General features: G+C 39.9%; 1 pseudogene and 2 gene segments (V, D, J or C); 1 reads left to right on the forward strand and 2 right to left on the reverse strand.

Annotated features, from left to right (window-relative positions):
- The first annotated feature begins 9,072 nt into the window (after positions 1–9,072).
- LOC128539916 (Ig kappa-b4 chain C region-like) lies at positions 9,073–10,508 on the forward strand. The segment is given in 3 exon segments: positions 9,073–9,102; positions 9,221–9,305; positions 10,010–10,508. Coding segments are annotated over 3 exon segments (435 nt in total).
- A 712-nt stretch (positions 10,509–11,220) lies between these two features.
- LOC128510750 (probable non-functional immunoglobulin kappa variable 6D-41) lies at positions 11,221–12,486 on the reverse strand (annotated as a pseudogene).
- Positions 12,487–18,383: 5,897 nt separating this feature from the next.
- LOC128510768 (probable non-functional immunoglobulin kappa variable 6D-41) lies at positions 18,384–23,548 on the reverse strand. The segment is given in 2 exon segments: positions 18,384–18,929; positions 23,494–23,548. Coding segments are annotated over 2 exon segments (426 nt in total).
- Between the last annotated feature and the right edge of the window lie 923 nt (positions 23,549–24,471).

Below are 24,471 nucleotides of genomic sequence, written 5' to 3' on the forward strand. Positions count from 1 at the left end.
CACTCAGTTAATCTAGACAATTTGGGTATTTCATCTGGTTTTGTTGAGATATATAATTGGGTATCGTCAGCATAACAATGGAAACTAATCCCATATCTTTTAATGATGTTACCCAAGGGAAACATGTATATTGAGAACAGCAGAGGTCCTAAAACTGACCCTTGTGGGACCCCATATTTCACTGGCATTACACCAGACGGTTCTCCATTCATATCTACAAAATGGTATCGATCAGACAGGTATGATCTAAACTATTTTAATGCCTGCCCCTGAATACCTATATGATTTTGTAGGCAATCTATGAGAATATTGTGATCTATAGTGTCGAATGCAGCACTAAGAACAAGTAAGACTAGTATTAAGATGCAGCCTTGGTCCGAAGCTAAAAACCAGTCGTTTGCAATCTTAACTAGTGCAGTTTCTGTACTATGATGGGGCCTGAAACCTGACTAAAATTCTTCAAGGATGTTGTTTTCCTGCAAGAATGTGCAAATTTGAGCTGATACTACTTTTTCTAATATTTTTTAATATGAACGGAAAGTTTATTTCATTCGCGTCCAAATTAGATTTTTTAAGAAGCGGCTTAATAACTGCCAACTTAAAAGTTTTAGGGATGTAACCTAGATATGATGAAAAATTAATAATGTTTAGGAGTGGCTCTCCAACCATAAGCATCACTTCTTTTAAAAATCTGGTTGGGATTTGGTCTAACAGGCATGTTGTTGATTTAGGTGAGGTGATAAGTTTATACAGCTCCTCCTGTCCTATACCTGTAAAGCACTAAAAATCTAAATGTGAAGCTATAGGCTGAACTGGATCGTGAGATACTATTAGAGGTTGAACCTCCGTTATTTTCTTTCTGATACTATTGATTTTTTCATTAAAGAAGTCCATAAAGTCTTCACTTCTAAACTGTGATGGGATACTTGGGCATCTTAGGTTTTGTTAGGCGAGCCACTGTACTAAATAAGAACCTGGGATTGTTTTGGTTTCTTGCTATCAGTTGGCTAAGATGCTCGGTCCTAGCAATTTTTAGAGCCTGTCTATAGCTGCAAATACTGTCTTTATACGCAATTCGAAAAACTTCTAATTTAGGTTTCCTCCATTTTCGCTTAAGGTTACGGGTTGCTCTCTTTAGGGCGCGAGTATGACTGTTGTACCACGGTGCAAGTGTTTTATCTCTGACTTTTTTTTTAATCTGACGGGAGCAACAGTGTCTAATGTACTGGTAAAAATAGTGCCCATGCTGCTTGTCACTTCATCTAGATCATCTGCATTTAGGGGTCTAATAAGAATTTGGGACAGATCCGGCAGATTACTTGTGTGAGTCTTTAGTAGTCGGATTTATATTTCTAACAAATTGATAACGTGGGGAGACACAGCTAATCTGTTCAACGGGTAGAGTATATATCAGGAGGTGATGATCTGTGATATCATCACTTTGAGGTTATATTAGAGACATCTATATCATGGGATATAATTAAATCTAGTGTATGATTAAAGCGGTGAGTTGCTTCATTTATATTTTGTTTAACCCCAAAGGAATTTAGTAAATCCATAAATGCGAATGCTAAAGCGTCATTAGCATCATCTTCATGAATGTTAAAGTCTCCTACTATCAACACTTTGTCAGAGTTAACCAATAGGTCTGATAGCAGATGTCCAAATTCTTTAAGAAAATTGACATATGGCCCTGGTGGTCTGTACACGGTGGCCAGAGTAAAATATAGCAATATAAGGGTTCATTACGTGTTTCATCGAGTGCAACATTAATGATGAGCACTTCAAATGTGTTAAACCTGGGCCTTATTTTCTGAGTAACAGTAACAGAGGTCCTCGCCCAAGGCATGGCGTGCGTCTTCTGCTGCTGCAGTATCCAGGCTTCATGGTATCCTGGCGCCGGGGTTAAGGAAACCTGGGCGGGCTGAGTCCTTGGTGCGTTGGACCTGGGCAGAGAAACACGCGGGGTTGAGGTTGTAGAAGAATTCTCGCGCCGAGAATTTACCTGAGCGTCGGTCCTCGACGATTCCAGCATGGCTTTCCGCTGCTGTAGCCGGGCCAGCTTCACCTGTAGGTCACGGATCAGCCTCTCCACGGCCTTTAGCTCCCAATCCACCGAGTGCAGCTTCAATGTTCTTTCACCTGCACACAGAGGCAGAGACACAACCGACATGGTGTCTAAAAATGGAAATAATCAGTGTGAAGAAGCATAAACAAACTTGTGATAGCAGGGCTAACGGGCTAGCGATGCTAATGCCGGCTAAAAGTGGTGTCCTGCAAAACAATTAAAACTTAACGATATAACGCGTTTCGAATGAATATATTATAAGATAGTATAAAATACTTATCTGTTGTATGTTCACTCTTCGTAAGGGGACGAAAAAGTTTAAAAAATTGGTCAGCTCTATTAAAAAATTAGTTCATGCTTCTATTCAATTCAATTTTATTTTATTTGTATAGCACTTTTAACAATTGGCATTGTCCCCAAGCTGCTTTACACAATCAAAAGAATTATTTAAGTTTGTATGGAATTTGAATGTGTATGAATCAAAATAGTCAGATAGTCCCTGGTGAGCAAGCTGAGGGCGACAGTGGCAAGAAAAACTCCCTGAGATAGTAGTAGGAAGAAACCTTGAGAGGAACCAGACTCAACAGGGTGAATGCAGATTCACCTTGAGAGGAACCATCCTCATCTGGGTGAAACAGAGAGCAGGAATTGATCTGCATTCATACTGTGTGTTAGTTGGCAGGCAGTTTAGCATAACATCCTCATCTGGGTGAAACAGAGAGCAGGAATTGATCTGCATTCATACTGTGTGTTAGTTGGCAGGCAGTTTAGCATAACAGTTGATGTAAATTGATGTTAATATGGAGTCCAGTTAGTTATTGAAAACTCAGGTAGAATTATATGAAGTTCCAGTCCTGAACTATCGAACAGTCAGGTCCTCAGACAAACAGATGCCAACACTAGTCGAGGCCAGAACCGTCTTCTAGGTAGAGAGAACTATCCCCTGACACGAGACGCATCCCAAAGATCCATGTGACGAGATCTCCAACCAGAAGCGGGGCACCAGGAGGGCAGAGGGAGTCTAGATCACTGGCAGCTTAGGAACAACCTGTGTAGCTTGACAGAGAGGGGGGGAGAGAGGGAAGAGAAAGAGCGGGAGAGAGAGCAAAAGAGGAGAAAACAGTTAAGTCTGGTCACAGTCATATAATGTATAATGTGAATGTATATTTCCTGTAGAGTGCAAGCAGAGACTTCGGCAGGACTAACTATGACAGCATAACTAAAAGGGAGAGCCAGAAGGAAACACATACATGAGGGCTCCCTGAGATGTAAAGCAACCAATCACCTCACCGTCAACAAACCTGAGGTATCAATAAGAGTGGGGAAGACAGTATCTAAACATACCAGTTCACCATAATACTCTACGTCCATGAGTCCCCCAGATCTGCTCCTTTAGTTTAGGCAAATCTATTTATGAAAAAGCTTGATTAAATAAATAGGTTTTTAGCCTGGACTTAAACACTGAGACTGTGTCTGAGTCCCGAACAATATTTGGAAGACTATTCCATAATTTTGGAGCTTGGTAAGAAGACGCTCTGCCCCAAGCTGTAGTTTTCATAAGTGGCGGTACTGATAAGCAGCCTGCATCCTTTGATCGAAGTATGCATGGCGGATCGTAAGACAATAGCAGTTCACTCAGATACTGTGGTGCAAGACCATTTAATGCTTTATATGTCAAAAATAGTATTTTAAAATCAATGTGAAATTTCCCAGAGAGCCAATGAAGTGAAGATAAGATAGGTGTGATGTGCTCGTGTCTTCTGGTTCTAGTGAGGACTATCGCTGCTGCATGGACTTGCTGAAGCTTGTTTATGCACCTACTGTAGTTGAACAACCAGACAGTAAGGCATTACAAAAGGTCCAACCTAGAGGTGATAAAAGCATGAACTAGTTTTTCTGCGTCGTTTAGCGGCAATAAATTTCTTATCCTGGCAATATTTCTGAGGTGAAAGAATGCTATCCTGGTAATATTATCTACATGAGCTTCAAATGAAAGGCTGGATTCTATAATCACACCGAGGTCTTTTACTGTTGCACTTGATGGAACAGAAAGGCTATCTAAAGTTACAAAGTGATCTTGAATCTTATTTCTAGCCGTATGCGGTTCTATGACTAGAACTTCTGTCTTATCTGGATTAAGCAGAAGGAAGTTAATTATCATCCAATTTCTTATGTCCTGCACACATTGCTCAACTTTAGTAAGCTGGTTTATCTCATCAGGTTTTGCTGAGACATATAACTGTGTGTCAGCATAACAGTGAAAACTAATACCATGCTTACGGATTATGTTGCCCAGAGAAAGCATGTAAAGGGAAAAAAGCAGTGGGCCTAAAACTGAACCCTGGACACCAAACTCCACTAGAGAACATGCAGAATAATCACCATTTAAGTCTACATACTGATACCGATCGGTTAAGTAGGATCTGAGCCAGGAGAGGGCTGTACTCTTAATTCCTACTACATTTACATGTAATACAAGCATGGTTACACAACCTTGATCAGAGGCCAATAGGAGGTAATTTACTACTTTAACGAGTGCTGTTTCTGTGCTGTAATGGGGCCTAAATCTTGACCGATACAGTTCATGTATGCTATTTCTACGTAGATATGAGCATAGCTGCTCCGCTACCATCTTTTCCAGAATCTTAGAGATAAAGGGGAAGTTTGATTTTGGCCTGTAATTGGACAGCTGACAGGGGTCAAGTTCAGGTTTCTTAATAATCAGTTTAATAACTGATAATGTAAAAGATTTTGGAACATACCCAATGCTTAGTGAAGAATTAATTATTCTCAACAGGGGTTCTGTTATTACTAGTACTATCTGTTTAAAAAAATTATCGGTACAGGATCTAATATACAGGTTGATGAATTTGCAAAAGAGATGAGTGAAATTAGTTCATTCTCTTCAAGGGGAGTAAAGTATTCTAGGTTTCGATCTGACATAGCTAGTTTAACATCTGCATAACTTACATTGTTTGGTTTCAAAGCCTCAATTTTATGCCTAATATTTACAATTTTATTATTAAAAAAGTTCATGAAGTCCTCACTATTACACGATGTTGTTGTGGAGATTTCTGCAGTGGTCTTTTTTCTGGTTAATTTGGCTACGGTATTAAATAAAAATCTAGGAATATTTTTGTTATTTTCTAGAAGAGTGGAGAGATATGTTGACCTAGCTACATAAACAGCTTTTATCACCTTTAGGTTGGATTATTGTAACGCCTTACTGTCTGGTTGTTTAACTAGGTGCATAAACAAGTTACAGTTAGTCCAGAACGCAGCAGCAAGAGTCCTCATGAGCCCATTACCCCTATCTCATCCTCACTGAATTGGCTCCCTGTGAAATTTCACATACTTTTCACTTTCACATTTCACATCACTTTCAATTTCACATAGATTTTCAAATACTACTTTTGACATATAAAGCATTAAATAGTCTTGCGCCGCAGTATCTGAGTGAACTGCTATTTTCTTATGTTCCACCACGCCTACTTCAATCAAAGGATGCAGGCTGCTTGTTAGTACTACGTATTATGAAAACTACAGCAGGAGGCAGAGCTTTTTCTTACAAAGCCCCAAAGTTATGGAATAGACTTCCAAATAGTGTTCGGGACTCAGACACAGTCTCAGTGTTTAAGTCCAGGCTAAAAACATATTTATTTAGCCAAGCATTTTTATAAATAGATTTGCCATAGGTAAAGGAGCAGATCTGGGGGACTCATGGACGTAGAGTATTATGGTGAACTGGTATGTTTGGATGCTGTCCTCCCCACTCTTATTGATCACTCAGGTTTGCTGACGGTGAGGTGATTGTTTGCTTTACATGTCAGGAAGCCCTCATGTCTGTGTTTCCTTCTGTCTCTCTCTTTTAGTTATGCTGTCATAGTTAGTCCTGCCGGAGTCTCTGCTTGCACTCTACAGTTAATATACATTCACATTATACATTGTGTGGCTGTGACCATACTTAACTGCCATCTCTCCTCTTCTTCTCTTTCTCCCCCTCTTTCTCTTTCCTCTCTCCTCCTGTTTTTTCTACCCAAGCGCTGGGTTTCCTCTGTTGGGTCATTTTTCTGGGTTATTTACTGAGAGTTGGGTAGTTTTTGATATCCCAGCTGCTGGGTTGAAGTTTGGTGGCTCCTCCCCCAAAGTTTACCGGTGTATTTAGCGGCTGTCAGTCAGAGCTTCGTGTCTCTCTTGAGCTCCCACACCGCTGATGACGGTTTATTTAAGGGAAAATGACGTTAAATACAAGGTCTGTATACACATGTTCACTCACCTAAGTCACATATGACTGAAAAATTATCACTACATGTGAGATTTATTACTGTTACCGTGTTAAGGTTAAACTTAAACTTTCAGGCTGGTCTGAGGTAAGATAATTTAGCTGACAGTAGCTGCTATAGTTAGCCAAAGAACCCCACCTGTGTATGAGGGAAATGGATAAGATGTCTGAGCTTTTTAGCTTTCTCTGTAGAATGTTTGCAGGGTGTACGAGGATGGTGAAGTGATGAATGAACGCTAAACTATTAACTGTAGTGCTAGCATGACGCAGGCATTTAGTTAGGTTGCTAGCATTAGCAACCACATTAACTAGTCTGACTTAATATATATATATATATATATATATATATATATATATATATATATATATATATATATATATATTAAGGAGCTTTATCCTAAAAGCCATGCTTATTTTTCTTGTTTTATTTTTGGTAGTAGCTGTTTCCATGTTTTTGTTTTAGGTTACCTATACCCTAGCTTTGTTTTTGTTTTTTTATTTAGTATCAATCCTATTACACACTAAATTAATAGTCTTATTCAGTTTAATCTTTGCTATTCAACAAAATTTTTACTTTCTTTCATTTTTTTTCTTTCTAAGTTTGGCACCAACATGGTGGAATACCTCCAGCAGGCTGAAATGTCAAGGCCGTACCACTACATCCTGACGTTGGGAGATGATGACCAGCGCTGCTCTCAGGCATTCGTTATTCTGGTGGGACAGGCTCTGGAGCAATGCACAGTACTTGGGGTGGTTGATGTGTGCTTCAGGGCATTTTATATTTTTGACATTAACTATTTAAAGTAGTGTGCACCTGTATAGGACTTTTTTTAATGTTGCTATGAAATAGCGAGGCCTACTTGAAAAGTCATAGACAATGTTAAAATGAGACCAGGGCTGGATAGTTTTGTTGTGCAGAAAAGATATCTAAAGTCACAGAGAGATCCTGCTCTGTAGAAGCTGCCTCAGTCTATTTGTGCAATTACTCCATTCCGTCCTTGTGAGTAAAAGTATAGTTATGATTCTCCTCTGTCCCTCCCTCTTTCTCTCTTTCTCTCTTTCCCTCTCTCTGTTGAGCTATACATGTCGCTACTGAGCTGCCAGTGATCCAGACCCCTTCTGCCCTCTTGTGTCCCGCTCCTGGTTGGAGATCTCCTCGCATAGATTCCTTATGTGGTCTATTTGGGATGCGTGTGGTGACTGGGAACAGTTCTGACCTCGGCTGATGCTGACAGCTGTCCTCGGTGACCTGGTTTGGTACAGTCGCCTGATAGTTCCAGGAGTGGAATTTCCTACAGTCCACCTGTTATACTGAACTTCCAGCCTCCTAACACACAGTATGACTGCTGATCAATTCCTGCTATCCGTTATTACCCAAATGAGGAGGGGTTCCCTGTTGAGTCTGGTTCCTCTCAAGGTTTCTTCCTACTGCCATCTCATGAAGTTTTTCCTTGCCACTGTTGCCATCGCCCTCGGCTTGCTCATCAGGGACAATCATTTTGATACATTCACATTTCAAACAAACTTCCTTAAGTCTTATGATTATGTAAAGCTTTTGTGTCAATGACGATTGTTGAAGGCGCTATACAAATAAAATTTAATTGAATGGTGAATTTATACATGTATTAAATGACTATATTGCATGAAAACATTATATTATATAATGTATAAATATATTAAATGATATTAATATGAGCATAATTATTGGGAGATATCTAATGTGAGTTGTGAGTTAGTGTGGTGTGGATCCTCTTCTCTACAGAGTGTCATTGTGTCGTATCACATCCTCCAACTCAGCACCTGCAGTCGCTCCCAGCTGCAGCAGTGCAGTCTCTCTACAATCTGACTGAGGGAGGTTTTTGTACGACTCTATAACACTGTGTGAACACATATTTACTACTGATATAATGGTAACTCTGACAGTAGTAATCTGCTGCATCTTCAGTCTGGACTCCACTGATGGTCAGAGTAAAATCAGATCCAGATCCACTGCCACTGAAACGAGCTGGAAAACCTGATTGTAGCTGATTTGCAAGTTTAATCAGGAGTTTGGGAGTTTCTCCAGGTTTCTGCTGATACCAGTGTAAGTAGTGGCCATATGAGCTGGAATAATACACGGCCGGACTGGTTCTACAGTTGATGGTGACTGTTTCTCCTGGAAGAGCAGATTTCACTGCAGGAGTCTGAGTTACTGTGACTTGACCTCTGCACTCTGTTAAAATATTATATTATATTAATAATAATCAATTATGAAACAATTACTGCACTAGAAACAATAAATAGATAAACAATAAATGTATTTGCATGAAGAGATGTTTGTAGAGATAAAATCTGAAGCAGTGTCTGACCTTGAGTCCAGAGGATCAGTGTCCAGATGAAGACGGAGATCAAAGTCATGGTAGCTGTGGGTGAAGTTGCTGTAGCAGCAGCTCTCAGTCATGAAGTGTTAAAGTCACAGCGCTATAAACACTCCCAGAGCACTGAACCATGTGCTGCCAATGCAAAGTGTCCTCTAAGTATGGAAACACCTTTACCACATTCCCCCAATCTTACCGTAATTCTCACACTACTACAGAGTTATTGTGTTTTCGTCAGATGGAGATTTTTTGTAAAATACTTTTAGGTCTAAGATACATAAATAAAGAAATTAAAGAGAAAAGCTTAAACTTTTACTGGACGTGTTTGTACTGAATGTTAATAAGTTTCTCACTGTAGTGGATTTATGGTGGAAGAAGCAGCATCAGTGTTGGCAGTGAGTAAATACACAGCAATATTTTTTTATTTAGTTTAATGTCTTACACACTAATTGCTATAACAGGGTAAACAGACAAATAAGAGGTTTAAATGGATGGAGAGAGCAGTGAGTTTAGAGCAGCAGGGTTTTTGTACGGCCACTAAACCTGTTTGTATCACTGTGGTACACTTTTGGTGGAGGAACCAAACTGTCTGTGGGCCGTAAGTAACCTGTTTACTAATGACTGAAATACAGTGTGTTTAAATTAATGACTGAAATACAGTGTGTTTAAATTACTGACTTGAAATTGACTACTAACTGAAACTGTGCTTTTTTTTTTTTGGACAAGAATTCTTTGTCATTTGATTTCTCTTAGTTTACACAATTACTTAAACGTACAGTATGTGGTTATAATGTTAGTATTTTATTTATTTATAAATGTATCATAAAACATGTATCATATACAGTGAATATTAATGTCATTCATTACTATATTTGATATCCCAAATACTTTGAGTTTAAAAACAGTTAAATGTGGAAGCCTAAATCAATTTTATGAAAATTATGGACATGCTTTATATTAAATCCTACTTAATTATATTATCAAGGTTAAATACTATGAAACTATAATTGAACTTCCATAGATCACAGTAAGAACAGTTGTTATAGATAAAATGTTGTGGATGTTTCTGATTAGTAAATGTTTAGTACAGGTCAATTTTAATGTCCAGTAATCACACTAATATAAATCATTTTAACTCTTAAGATAAATTATTTAACCTGAATATGAACTGTTTGTGACGCTCCACTGAACTCAGTTCTGCTCTGTAGGATATAAAGGGAAGTGAAACACACAGTGAACTGTAATATAACCAGAATAACTGACAGCTGTCCATTAATGCCCTGTCTCTCTCTGTGTGCGTAGGTCTCACCCGGCCCAGTGTGACGGTGCTGCCCCCCTCCAGTGTGGACCTGCAGCAGGAGAAGGTCACACTTGTGTGTGTGGCCAACAAGGGCTTCCCCTCGGACTGGAGGCTGACCTGGAAGGTTAATGGGAACAGCTGGACCTCGGGGGAGAGTCACAGTGCTGATGTTCTGCACACAGACGGCCTCTACAGCTGGAGCAGCACGCTGAGCCTTCGCTCAGAGCAGTGCAGGAACAAGCTGGTGACTTGTGAGGCCTTCAAGGAGAACCAACCTACTGTGGTGAGCACAGTGAACATAGAGCAGTGCTCAGAGCTGTGAGCTCACACACACTCAGCTCACCTTCTACTGCTTCACTGTGTCACATCTGGTTATTTCTGCTCACACTTTTAGATTTACATTTGTGTTACAACCCTTCTTAATAATACCAAACTATGTGTTAAGTGTGTGTCACTGGAATGTTCTGCTTTCGATTATTAATAAAAGCTTTTGAATCAAGAGTTTTGCTTGATATTATTGATTACACATATCATATACAAATCACCAAAAAAAGGAGCATTAGATATAGAAACTGTTTCCCTTAAAAAATACACTTGATGTGATGAATAAAACAATTTCTTCTTTTTCGTCTTCTTCTCCTTATTATTATTAATTATCATAATTTTCTTTTGTTCCAAAACCATTAGTATGGAATGATATTTATGCCAAAAAAAGATTTTAAAAATTCATTTTAAAATGAATAAAAATTATTTCAAATATTAAGTAAACTCATTATACAATTATGTTCAATGATCTCTGCTTTTCTTTCATTTTGTTTTCATTTTTCACTTTCATTCTATAAGTTTCATTTGTTTATTTGTTTGCTGTTCATTTCTTATCATTTTGTTTTTTTTCAGTTTCAATATCTGTCACTAATCTTTCATGGGGGCGGGCATTACAGGAATGCATCCTCATTGGCCAGCTGCCATCAAGTAGGACTTTGAATTATTTATCTTTTGTTGAATTATTTTTCTTCTCCACCAACCTCTTTCCATACATGCGGAACAATTTATTATGGTCCGATGAAACACTGAGTGAATTTTGGCAAAATCACTACATCAGACCTACACACTTCCCACAGTGAAGCATGGAGGTCTTTATAATAGTGTTTCTTTAACTGCGTTCTCTAACACACTCTTGAGCCATCAGATCTAATTCAGAGTTGCTAAGAAATTAGATGAATATTTGTAAATCACCACATTTACTTTTTTGTTCATTTGCAAATAATTTTGTAATCTATTGGTTTCAGCAAAAGTCTATTTCTTTTTTTTTTTGTGTGACATTTAGTTCAAGTTAAGTGTATTTCACGTTCAAGTACATTACAACATGTAAAATAGTACAAGGTGGTGTAAATACTTATGCAACTGACAGTGTATATGGTAAAGGCCAGCAATTTTTGTGTAAAATGTACCAGAATTTATCAAACATTTGGTTTTTCAAAGCAATAATGGCTAAGGGAAAATTAACCTAATTTAATAATAGTACAGCATTTTAAATTTGGACTCAAAGGAGAACAACTCTTAGTCAGGGTTCATGCTTGAGTTACAACATTACTGTAACTCAGCTGTGTGTGTGTGTGTGTGAGGTCAGATGATGGGCAGAAGGGACCGATTGTGAATTCATACATATATTAAATGAATATATGACTCTAGAACCCTTCTTTGCTGAAGCTAATTAATGAAAATTCTGTACAGCTTACTAAAAACTCAGTATTCATATAATCATGATTATTAAGAAAGATTTCTAATGTGAGTTGTGAGTTAGTGTGGTGTGGTTCCTCTCCTCTACAGAGTGTCATAGTGTCGTATCACATCCTTCAACTCAGCACCTGCAGTCGCTCCCAGCTGCAGCAGTGCAGTCTCTCTACAATCTGACTGAGGGAGGTTTTTGTACGACTCTATAACACTGTGTGAACACATATTTACTACTGATGTAATGTTCACTCTGACAGTAGTAATCTGCTGCGTCTTCAGTCTGGACTCCACTGATGGTCAGAGTGAAATCAGATCCAGATCCACTGCCACTGAAACGAGCTGGAAAACCTGACTGTAGCTGATTTGCAAGTTTAATCAGGAGTTTAGGAGCTTCTCCAGGTTTCTGCTGATACCAGTGTAAGTAGTGGCCATATGAGCTGGAATACACGGCTTGACTGGTTCTACAGTTGATGGTGACTGTTTCTCCTGGAAGAGCAGATTTCACTGCAGGAGTCTGAGTTACTGTGACTTGACCTCTGCATTCTGTTAAAAATAAATTTTAATTCACCATAAACTGAAACATTATAATACATTAAAAAGTTTATTTGTATAAAGAGATGATTGTAGAGATAAAATCTGAAGCAGTGTCTGACCTTGAGTCCAGAGGATCAGTGTACAGATGAAGACGGGGATCAAAGTCATGGTAGCTGTGGGTGAAGTTGCTGTAGCAGCAGCTCTCAGTCATGAAGTGTTAAAGTCACAGTGCTATAAACACTCCCAGAGCACTTAAGCATGAGATTTAAATGCAAAAAAGTGCTCACTATGGATGTGTTAAACAGAGAACTGAAACCAGTAGGAAAAATAATATGATCTCAGAATTTGTATTTAAGGTGCTTTCCTTGGTACATTTCCTTGCATAATAAACAGGTGGTTGAAGATTATATTTATTCCTATTAAAGAAAACAGTAAAAAAAAAACAAAAAAACAGTCATTATTAAAATAAGAAACATCAACCCTATTTAAAAAATCTTATTTTTTTACCTGTTGGCTTGCAATATTATTAAAATGGAAAAAAATATATATATGAGATGCACAACAGCACCTAAGCAGTTATTTTAAGTGGAGATAGGGCTTTAATGCTGCCTCTTTCCTGGCAAATATAGATGACAAAAGCTAAACTGATGGAAGACTATTTTTAATTATAATCTGGTGGTCTAACACATACGATGCATATTGTTATTTGCGATCTGGCATAGTCAGTCATTTCACAAGTATAGATGATTCCCAGAGTGGTGCAGGCTAACCGCGAAGCAGCAGCCCCGTGGGGAACGAGCTGGCGTCAGGAACAGGCTGAGAGCCCGTGCACAGTGCACTCCTCTGCCTAGCATCCTGCTCACCAAACTTTCAGTGACTGGCACCTAACGTCCTAATGACCTCAGGGCCAGGATCAAGTTCCAGAGAGACATTCGAGACTGCAATCTGCTCTGCTTCACCGAGACATGGCTGAACCCAGCGGTGCTGGACCACGCCATCCAGTCAGCCGAGTCCTTCTCGGTTCACCGCATGGACAGGGCACAGGACTCGGGAAGTCAAGGGAAGGCGGTGTGTGCTTAATAGTGAACAGCAGCTGGTGCAACTGCGCAAGCATTGTTCCTCTTACACACTCCTGCACATCCAATCTGGAACTACTGTCCATCATGTGTCGTCCTTTTTATTTACCTCGGGAGTTTACATCGGTCATAATCAGCGCCATTTATATTCCACCACAAGCGGACACGGACACTGCCTTATGCGAGCTGCAAATACAAACAAAGGCTGAAACAAAGGCTGAGGAAGTTCTAGTTCAAAGGGAGGCCACGCACTGGACGGACCAATTGGTGGCCGTGTTACAGGACGCACTTGATGACGCAGACTGGGACATGTTCCGAAACAGCTCTGATGCTGTCAGCGTGTTTACGGAAGCAGTTGTGGGATTCATCGGGAAACTAGCGGATGATACCGTGGAGAAAAAGACTATAAGAACTTTTCCCAACCAGAAGCCGTGGGTGGATAAAACCATCCGCGACGCTCTGAGATCTCGCACCGCTGCCGACAACACGGGAATTGCGTTGGGGGACATGGAACCATACAAGGCATCGCCTTTAAGAGAGTGAACACCAGGAAAGCAGCAGGACCAGATAGCATCTCAGGTCATATTCTCAGAGCCTGCGGAGACCAGCTAGCACCTGTGTTCACAGAGATATTCAACCTCTCTTTATTTCAGTTGGTGATCCCCACATGCTTCAAAGAGTCTATCATTGTTCCTGTCCCAAGAAACCTCATCCTGCTTCTCTCAATCTCCTGTAGCCCTCATCTCAGTAGTGATGAAGTCTCTGACCAGGCGTTCAAAGCACTTAATTATTTCTTCATTACCAGACACACTCAACCCACTACAGTTCGCATACCACCCAAACTGTTCCACAGACGATGCAATCTCACATCTTCTTCACACATCACTCACTCACCTGGACACTCGGAGGGGGAAGTATGTAAAAATGCTCTTTATCGACTACAGCTCTGCATTTACTACCATAATTCCCTCCACACTCACCACCAAGCTGGAGCACCTGGGACTCAACTCATCTATGTGTCAGTGGATCTCCAACTTCCTGACCAGACCACAGGCAGGAAAGATGGGCGGACATGTCTCAGCCTCCATCACTCTCAGCACTGGAGCCCCCCAGGGGTGTGTTCTAAGCCCCCTGCTGTACTCTTTGTACGCCTATGACTGCAAGGCCACCGCCGTCATCAAGTTGACGCAAGTCGACACTGTCGTGGTGGGCCTGATCACCAACAACTATGAGTCGGCCTACCTAGAGGAGATTGGAAATCTGGAGAAATGGTGCCAGAGAAACAACCTCCTCCTGAACGTCAGCAAGACAAAGGAGCTGATAGTAGACTATTGTACAAAGCAGGAGAGGAACTACCAGACCCCCGTCATCAACAGGAGCCCAGTGGAGAGAGTGGACAGTTTTCGATACCTCTGTGTTCACATCACGCAGGACCTATCATGGTTCTGTCACATCAACACCATGGTAAAAAAGGCCCGGCAGCGTCTCTACCACCTCAAACGCTTGAGAGACTTCAGACTGCTTTCTAAGGTGTTTAGGAATTTCTACTCCCGCACCGTAGAGAGCATCCTGACGGGAAACATCACAACCTGGTTTGGAAACAGCACCATGCAGGACAGACGAGCTCTACAGAGGGTGGTGCGATCAGCTGAGCGCATCATCCGGCACCGAGCTCCCTGACCTGCACTCAATCTACAGCAAGCGGTGCTGGACCAAGGCCAGGGAGATAGTGAAGGACCTCAGCCATCCCAACAATGGACTGTTCTCTCTGTTGCGGTCTGGGAAGCGATTTTCTCAATAGATAAGGTTTCTCAATCACAACAGAACACAGGACTAATACCGTCTTTTTGCAACATCCAACACTGACTGGGCATCCATGGCCACTTTGGACACATTCATGCACACTTTGCACTACATATTTATATTTTTATCTAGGGACCACTGCACAAATCACTTTAATAAGACATTTTATCATATTCATATTTTCATCTATGTACCACTGCACAAATCACTTTAAATAAGACACTTTATGAAGTCACTTTTTATGCATATTTGCACACCAGTGCCGTTTCAAACTTCTAAATTTCTGTTTTGACAAATTTCTATTTTCTTTTCTATATTTTTATATCTGTTATATTGATATTTTGTTCTTATTTCACTAGTTAATCTTATTTTCTTACGTATTTTTTATTACAGTATATTTTTTTTACATTATATTTTACTAGTTAATTTTTATTCTTAACGTATTTCTTTTATTCATATTTATTTATTTTTATGTATAAGCTTTTACTTACACTGGCAGTTGTGTTAGCATTTCACTGTGTATAACTGTGTATGTGACAAATAAAATTTGAATTTAAATTTTTTTTAATTTGAAAAGTGATCAGGTGACCAAACTGTACCTCAGATTTTACCTTCATACACTGAGGAGTTTGTGACCTCTGGTGGTAAAACAGTGCAATTATATTAATTGGATAATTAATACAAGACTGATTACTACATTTAGATTTAGGGCATCTGGCAGGATCCCTTATCCAGAGTGACTTAGATTTATCTCTATATACATCTGAGAAGTAAAGTGTTGAGGATGTAGCTTGAGGGCCCAAAAGTGGCAGCCTCATGGTACTGCAGTTTAAACACTCGACCTTCTGATGAGTAGTGCATCTTACCTACCAAGTTACTCCTGCCTTAAAGACTTCCACTAAATAGTTTAGACACTGTGACATTTTTGGATCTCAATTTTATACCCCAACTTGGCAGGTTACAATCCAAAAGCCTCCATGTGGGAAAAAATATATAGACAAAATATTGTAATGTTTCATGAAAGTGCTAGCAAGGTATAATTTCAAATTTAGGCCAAAAAAGAAAAAGCAAAAATAAATAAATAAATAAATAAATAAATAAATAGATAAAGCTAACACAAATACAAATGTATTTTAGTGTACCCTTCGACCTCGGTCAAAAAGAGAATAAAAAAATTTCAAATGTGCACTAAAAATATTGTGCACTCACAAATATGTAGTCATCTAAAGAGTGAGAAACGGAGTGGGGGCGGGAAGAGAGGGAATGGATGGGAAAGAATTTTTGAAATTCTCTGTAAAATTTCACAACGATTTTAAAATACTACTTTTGATGCATAAAGCATTTAATGGTCTCGCGCCACAGTATCTGAGTAAACTGCTAGTTTCTTATGATCAACCACGCCTACTTCGATCTGTCTGTTTCCTCAAGTCTGGTTCCTCTCAAGGTTTCTTCCCACAGCCATCTCAGGGAGTTTTTCCTTGCCACTGTCGGCGTCGCCCTCGGCTTGCTCATCAGGGACAATCTGATCATTTCGATTCATACACATTCACATTTTAAATAAACTTCCTTAAGTCTTATGATTGTGTAAAACTTTTGCGTCAATGACAATTGTTAAAGGCGTTATACAAATATAATTTAATTGAATAGGGAGTTCATACATGTATTAAATGACTATATAGCATGAAAACATTTTATTATATAGTATATAAATATATTGCATTATATTTATATAAGCATAATTATTGGGAGATACAGTGGGGGAAATAAGTATTTGATCCCCTACAGATTTTCTAGGTTTGCCCACTTACAAAGAATTAAAGGGTCTATAATTTTTATCATAGGTTTATGGTAAAGGATTGAGACAGAATATCAACCAACAATCTAGTAAAAGCACATTATACAAATGTTATGAAATAAGTTGCATTTCAATGAGGGAAATAAGTATTTGATCCCCAAGCAACCAACAATAATTCTGCCTCTCACAGACTGGTTATGTGCTCTTGTGGTACACATGTTAATTTAAGAAGGTGCCTAACAACAATGTGGTGTGTGTATAAAAGCCACCTGTCCACAAAATCTCTTTCATTTAATCCTCACTGCCATCGGCAAAACCAAAGAGCTGTCAAAGCAAGTCAGGAACAAGATTTTGGATCTACACAAGGCTGGAATGGGCTACAAGACCATCAGCTAGAAGCCTGGTGAGAAGGAGACAACTGCTGGAGCAATTATTTACAAATGAAAGAAATACAAAGTAACCATTAATGGCCCTATATGCAAGATTTCACCTCATGGAGTAAGAATAATCATGAGAAAAATGAGGGACCAGCCCAGGGATACATGGTAGGAGCTTGTGAATGATCTCAAGGCAGTTGGGAGCACAGTCACCAAACAAACCATTCGTAACACAATACGCCTGCATGAATTGAAATCCTTCAGCTCAGCATTCTTCCCCTCCTCGAGAAGACACATGTACAGACCCGTCTGAGATTTGCCAATATACAGAGAAAGATTGGGATGAGAGCAAAATGGAGCTCTTTGTCATCAACTCGACTTGCTGTTTTAAGAGGAAGAAAAATGCTGGCTATGACATCAAGAACACCATGCCTACAGTTAAGCACGGAGGTGGAAACATTATGCTTTGGGAATGTTTCTCTGCTAAAGGTACAGATTGACTTTGCTGCACTGAGAAGCCAATGGATGAGGCCATGTGTTGTAAAGTTTTGGATAAGAACCTCCTGAAGATGGGTTGTGGATGGGTCTTCCAGCATGAAAATGACCCCAAACATACTGCCAAGGCAACTAAGGAGTGGCTCAAGAATAATGACATTAAGGTCATGGAGTGGTCTAACCAGTCTTCAGACCTTAATCCAATAAAAAATTCACGGAGAGAGCTGTAACTTCGAGTTGCCAAGCAACAGGCAAGAAACCTTAAACTTTTAAAGAAAATCTGTAAAGAATAGTGGATCGAAATGCATCCCAAGATGTGTGCAAATCTGGTAAACAACTACAAGAAACGTCTTCCCACTGTGCTTTCCAGCAAGGGTTTCTCCACCAAGTACTAAGTCGTGTTTTGCTTGGGGATCAAATACTTATTTTCCTCATTGAAATGCAACTTAATTCATAACATTTGTATCATGTGCTTTTTCTGGATTTTTTGTTGATATTCTGTCTCAATCCTTTACCATAAACCGAGATTTATAGACCCTTCATTCCTTTGTAAGTGGGCAAACTTAGGACATCTGTAGGGGATCAAATACTTATTTCCCCCACTGTATCTAATGTTAAGTTGAGGGTTAGTGTGGTGTGTTTCCTCTCCTTAACGGAGTGTCATTGTGTCGTATCACATCCTTCAACTCAGCACCTGCAGTCGCTCCCAGCTGCAGCAGTGCAGTCTCTCTCTAAAATCTGACTGAGGGAGGTTTTTGTACGACTATATAACACTGTGTGAACAGAGCTTTACTACTGATGCTATGGTAACTCTGACAGTAGTAATCTGCTGCATCTTCAGTCTGGACTCCACTGATGGTCAGAGTGAAATCTGATCCAGATCCACTGCCACTGAAACGAGCTGGAAAACCTGACTGTAGCTGATTGGCAAGTTTAATCAGGAGTTTAGGAGCTTCTCCAGGTTTCTGCTGATACCAGTGTAAGTAGTGGCCATATGAGCTGGAATAATACACGGCCGGACTGGTTCTACAGTTGATGGTGACTGTTTCTCCTGGAAGAGCAGATTTCACTGCAGGAGTCTGAGTTACTGTGACTTGACCTCTGCATTCTGTTGAAAATTAATAATAAATTAATCATGAAACAGAATTACTGCACTAGAAACAATAAGTGATTAAACAATACATGTATTTGTATAAAGAGATGATTGTAGAGATAAAATCTGAAGCAGTGTCTGACCTTGATTCCAGAGGATCAGTGTCCAGATGAAGACGGGGATCAAAGTCATGGTAGCTGTGGGTGAAGTTGCTGTAGCAGCAGCTCTCAGTTATGAAGTGTTAAAGTCACAGCACTATAAACACTCCCAGAGCACTGAAGCATGAGATTTAAATGCGAAAAAGTGCTCACTATGGACGTCTTAAACAGAGAACTGAAACCAGTAGGAAAAAATAATAAGATCTTAGAATTTGTATTTAAGGTGATTTCCTTGGTACATTTCCTTGCATAATAAACAGGTGGTTAAAGACTACAGTGGTGTGAAAAACTATTTGCCCCCTTCCTGATTTCTTATTCTTTTGCATGTTTGTCACACAAAATGTTTCTGATCATCAAACAAATTTAACTATTAGTCAAAGATAACACAAGTAAACACAAAATGCAGTTTTTAAATGATGGTTTTTATTACTTAGGGAGAAAAAAAATCCTAACCTACATGGCCCTGTGTGAAAAAGTAATTGCCTCCTGAACCTAATAACTGGTTGGGCCACCCTTAGCAGCAATAACTGCAATCCAGCGTTTGCGATAACTTGCAACGAGTCTTTTACAGCGCTCTGGAGGAATTTTGGCCCACTCATCTTTGCAGAATTGTTGTAATTCAGCTTTATTTGAGGGTTTTCTAGCATGAACCGCCTTTTTAAGGTCATGCCACAACATCTCAATAGGATTCAGGTCAGGACTTTGACTAGGCCACTCCAAAGTCTTCATTTTGTTTTTCTTCAGCCATTCAGAGGTGGATTTGCTGGTGTGTTTTGGGTCATTGTCCTGCTGCAGCACCCAAGATCGCTTCAGCTTGAGTTGACGAACAGATGGCCGGACATTCTCCTTCAGGATTTTTTGGTAGACAGTAGAATTCATGGTTCCATCTATCACAGCAAGCCTTCCAGTTCCTGAAGCAGCAAAACAACCCCAGACCATCACACTACCACCACCATATTTTACTGTTGGTATGATGTTCTTTTTCTGGAATGCTGTGTTACTTTTATGCCAGATGTATTGGGACATGCACCTTCCAAAAAGTTCAACTTTTGTCTCGTCGGTCCACAAGGTATTTTCCCAAAAGTCTTGGCAATCATTGAGATGTTTTTTAGCAAAATTGAGATGAGCCTTAATGTTCTTTTTGCTTAAAAGTGGTTTGTGGCTTGGAAATCTGCCATGCAGGCCGTTTTTGCCCAGTCTCTTTCTTATGGTGGAGTCGTGAACACTGACCTTAATTGAGGCAAGTGAGACCTGCAGTTCTTTAGATGTTGTCCTGGGGACTTTTGTGGCCTCTTGGATGAGTTGTCTCTGCGCTCTTGGGGTAATTTTGGTCGGCCGGCCACTCCTGGGAAGGTTCACCACTGTTCCATGTTTTTGCCATTTGTGGATAATGGCTCTCACTGTGGTTCACTGGAGTCCCAAAGCTTTAGAAATGGCTTTATAACCTTTACCAGACTGATAGATCTCAATTACTTTTGTTCTTATTTGTTCCTGAATTTCTTTGGATCTTGGCATGATGTCTAGCTTTTGAGGTGCTTTTGGTCTACTTCTCTGTGTCAGGTACATTTACATTTACATTTAGGCATTTGGCAGACGCTCTTATCCAGAGCGACTTACAAAAAGTGCTTTAATGTTTACAACATTGGATACATACTTACACTGGGTTAACTAGGTTAATAACTAAGTACCATTAGTCCAACACATCTGAGAAGAGTTTTTTTTTTTTTTTTTTTCGGGGGGGCTTAGTCCAAGTACTGGAGAAACAGATGCATCTTGAGTCGCCGTTTAAATATAGTCAAAGTCTCAGCTGTACGGACATCTAGAGGAAGTTCATTCCACCACCTAGGTGCCAGAACAGAAAAGAGCCTGGATGAATGCCGCCCTCGATGCCTGAGAGATGGTGGGATGAGGCGAGCAGTGCTGGAGGATCGGAGGGAACGTGGTGCAGTGCGTGGTGTAATTAGCGCAGAGAGGTAAGTGGGTGCTGGGCCATTTTTAGCTTTGTAGGCAAGCATCAGTGTTTTGAATTTGATGCGGGCAGCTACAGGAAGCCAGTGCAGGGAGCGGAGGAGTGGGGTGGTGTGGGAGAACTTGGGAAGGTTAAAAACGAGTCGTGCTGCTGCATTCTGGATCAGTTGCAGAGGACGAATCGTGGACAAAGACAGGCCTGCCAGGAGTGAGTTGCAGTAGTCCAGTCTTGAAATAACAAGGGACTGAACAAGCACCTGAGTAGCCTGTGAAGAAAGAAATGGGCGAATTCTTCTGAAATTGTTAAGAAGAAATCGACAAGAGCGAGTAAGGTTAGCGATGTGTGGGGAAAATGACAGATGATTGTCCACGGTTACCCCAAGATTGCGGGCAGTGGTTGAGGGAGTGATTTGGTTGTTGTCCATGGATATCACAAGGTCTTGACCTGGAGATGAGTCACAAGGGATAAACAACAGTTCGGTTTTACTGAGATTGAGCTTCAGCTGATGAGCAGCCATCCAAAATGAGATGTCTGCCAGACATGCTGAGATCCGGGTGGAAACCTGAGTGTCAGAGGGAGGAAAGGAGAGAACAAGTTGGGTGTCGTCTGCATAACAGTGGTATGAGAATCCATGCGATGATATGACCTTACCAAGAGACCGGGTATAGAGGGAGAACAGAAGAGGACCAAGTACTGAGCCCTGCGGGACACCAGTAGAGAGTCTACGTGGGGCAGATGTAGATCCCCTCCATGTTACCTCATATGACCTATCTTTTAGGTAAGAAGCAAACCATTGCCACGCTGTTCCACAAATTTCAAGGCTTGTAAGAATAGATAATAGAATCTTGTGGTTCACGGTGTCAAATGCAACTGACAGGTAGCTCCTATTTAAGTGATTTCTTGATTGAAACAAGTGTGGCAGTAATCAGGCCTGGGGGTGACTACAGAAATTGAACTCAGGTGTGATAAACCACAGTTATTTTTTAACAAGGGGGGCAATCACTTTTTCACACAGGGCCATGTAGATTTGGAGTTTTTTTTTTCTCCCTTAATAACGTAAACCTTCATTTAAAAACTGCATTTTGTGTTCAATTATGTCATCGTTGACTAATAGTTAACGGTTTTTGATGAGCAGAAACATGTGTGACAAACATGCAAAAGAATAAGAAATTAGGGTTAGGGTTAGGGTTTTTTTTTCATTTGCAAATAATTTTGTAATCTATTGATTTCAGCAAAAAAGTCTATTTTTTGGCTGTTTTGTGTGACATTTAGTTCAAGTTAAGTGTATTTCTCTTTCAAGTACATAACAACATGTAAAATAGTACAAGGTGGTGTAAATACTTATGCAACTGACAGTGTATATGGTAAAGGCCAGCAATTTTTGTGTGAAATGTACCAGAATTTATCAAACATTTGGTTTTTCAAAGCAATAATGGCTTAGAGGAAATTTACCTAATTTTATAATAGTACAGCATTTTAAATTTGGACTCGAAGGAGAACAACTCTTAGTCATGGTTCATGCTTGAGATACAACATTACTGTAACTCAGCTGTGTGTGTGTGTGTGTGTGTGTGTGGTCAGATGATGGGCAGAAGGGACCGATTGTGAATTCATACATATATTAAATGAATATATAACTCTAGAACCCTTCTTTGCTGAAGCTAACTAATGAAAATTCTGTATAGCTTACTAAAACTTCAAACAAACTTTTTTAAGTCTTGTGTAAAGCTTTTGCGTCAATGACAATTGTTAAAGGCGCTATACAAATAAAATGTAATTGAATGGTGAATTTATACATGTATTAAATGACTATATTGCATGAAAACATTATATTATATAATATATAAATATATTGCATTATATTAATATAAGCATAACTATTGGAAGATTTCTAATGTGAGTTGTGAGTTAGTGTGGTGTGGATCCTCTCCTCCACAGAGTGTCATTGTGTCGTATCACATCCTCCAACTCAGCACCTGCAGTCTCTCTACAATCTGACTGAGGGAGGTTTACTTCACATATTTACTACTGATGTAATGTTCACTCTGACAGTAGTAATCTGCTGCATCTTCAGTCTGGACCCCACTGATGGTCAGAGTGAAATCAGATCCAGATCCACTGCCACTGAAACGAGCTGGAAAACCTGACTGTAGCTGATTTACAAGTTTAATCAGGAGTTTAGGAGCTTCTCCAGGTTTCTGCTGATACCAGTGTAAGTAGTGGCCATATGAACTGTGATAAGACACTGCCTGACTGGTTCTACAGTTGATGGTGACTGTTTCTCCTGGAAGAGCAGATTTCACTGCAGGAGTCTGAGTTACTGTGACTTGACCTCTGCACTCTGTTAAAAATAAATTTTTAATCACCATGAAACTGAAACATTATAATACATTAAAAAGTTTATTTGTATAAAGAGATGATTGTAGAGATAAAATCTAAAGCAGTGTCTGACCTTGAGTCCAGAGGATCAGTGTCCAGATGAAGACGGGGATCAAAGTCATGGTAGCTGCGGGTGAAGTTGCTGTAGCAGCAGCTCTCAGTCATGAAGTGTTAAAGTCGCAGTGCTATAAACACTCCCAGAGCACTGAAGCATGAGATTTAAATGCAAAAAAGTGCTCACTATGGATGTGTTAAACAGAGAACTGAAACCAGTAGGAAAAATAATATGATCTCAGAATTTGTATTTAAGGTGCTTTCCTTGGTACATTTCCTTGCATAATAAACAGGTGGTTGAAGATTATATTTATTCCTATTAAAGAAAACAGTAAAAAAAACAGTCGTTATTAAAATATGAAACATCAACCCTATTTAAAAAATCTCAGTTTTTTACCTGTTGGCTTGCAATATTATTAAAATGGAAAAAATATATATATGAGATGCACAACAGCACCTAAGCGGTTATTTTAACTGGAGATAGGGCTTTAATGCTGCCTCTTTCCTGGCATATATAGATGACAAAAGCTGAACTGATGGAAGACTATTTTTAATTATAATCTGGTGGTCTAACACATATGATGCATATTGTTATTTGCGATCTGGCATAGTCAGTCATTTCACAAGTACAGATGATTCCCAGAGTGGTGCAGGCTTACCGCGAAGCAGCAGCCCCGTGGGAAATGAGCTGGCGTCAGGAACAGGCTGAGAGCCCGTGCACAGTGCACTCCTCTGGCTAGCATTCTGCTCACCAAACTTTCAGTGACTGGCACCTAACGTCCTAATGACCTCAGGGCCAGGATCAAGTTCCAGAGAGACATTCGAGACTGCAATCTCCTATGCTTCACCGAGACATGGCTGAACCCAGCGGTGCTGGACCACGCCATCCAGTCAGCCGAGTCCTTCTCGGTTTACCGCATGGACAGGGCACAGGACTCGGGAAGTCAAGGGAAGGTGGTGTGTGCTTAATAGTGAACAGTTGTTCCTCTTACACACT

Source organism: Clarias gariepinus, chromosome 2 (genome assembly GCF_024256425.1).
Source record: "Clarias gariepinus isolate MV-2021 ecotype Netherlands chromosome 2, CGAR_prim_01v2, whole genome shotgun sequence".
NCBI classification, from domain to species: Eukaryota; Metazoa; Chordata; class Actinopteri; order Siluriformes; family Clariidae; genus Clarias; species Clarias gariepinus.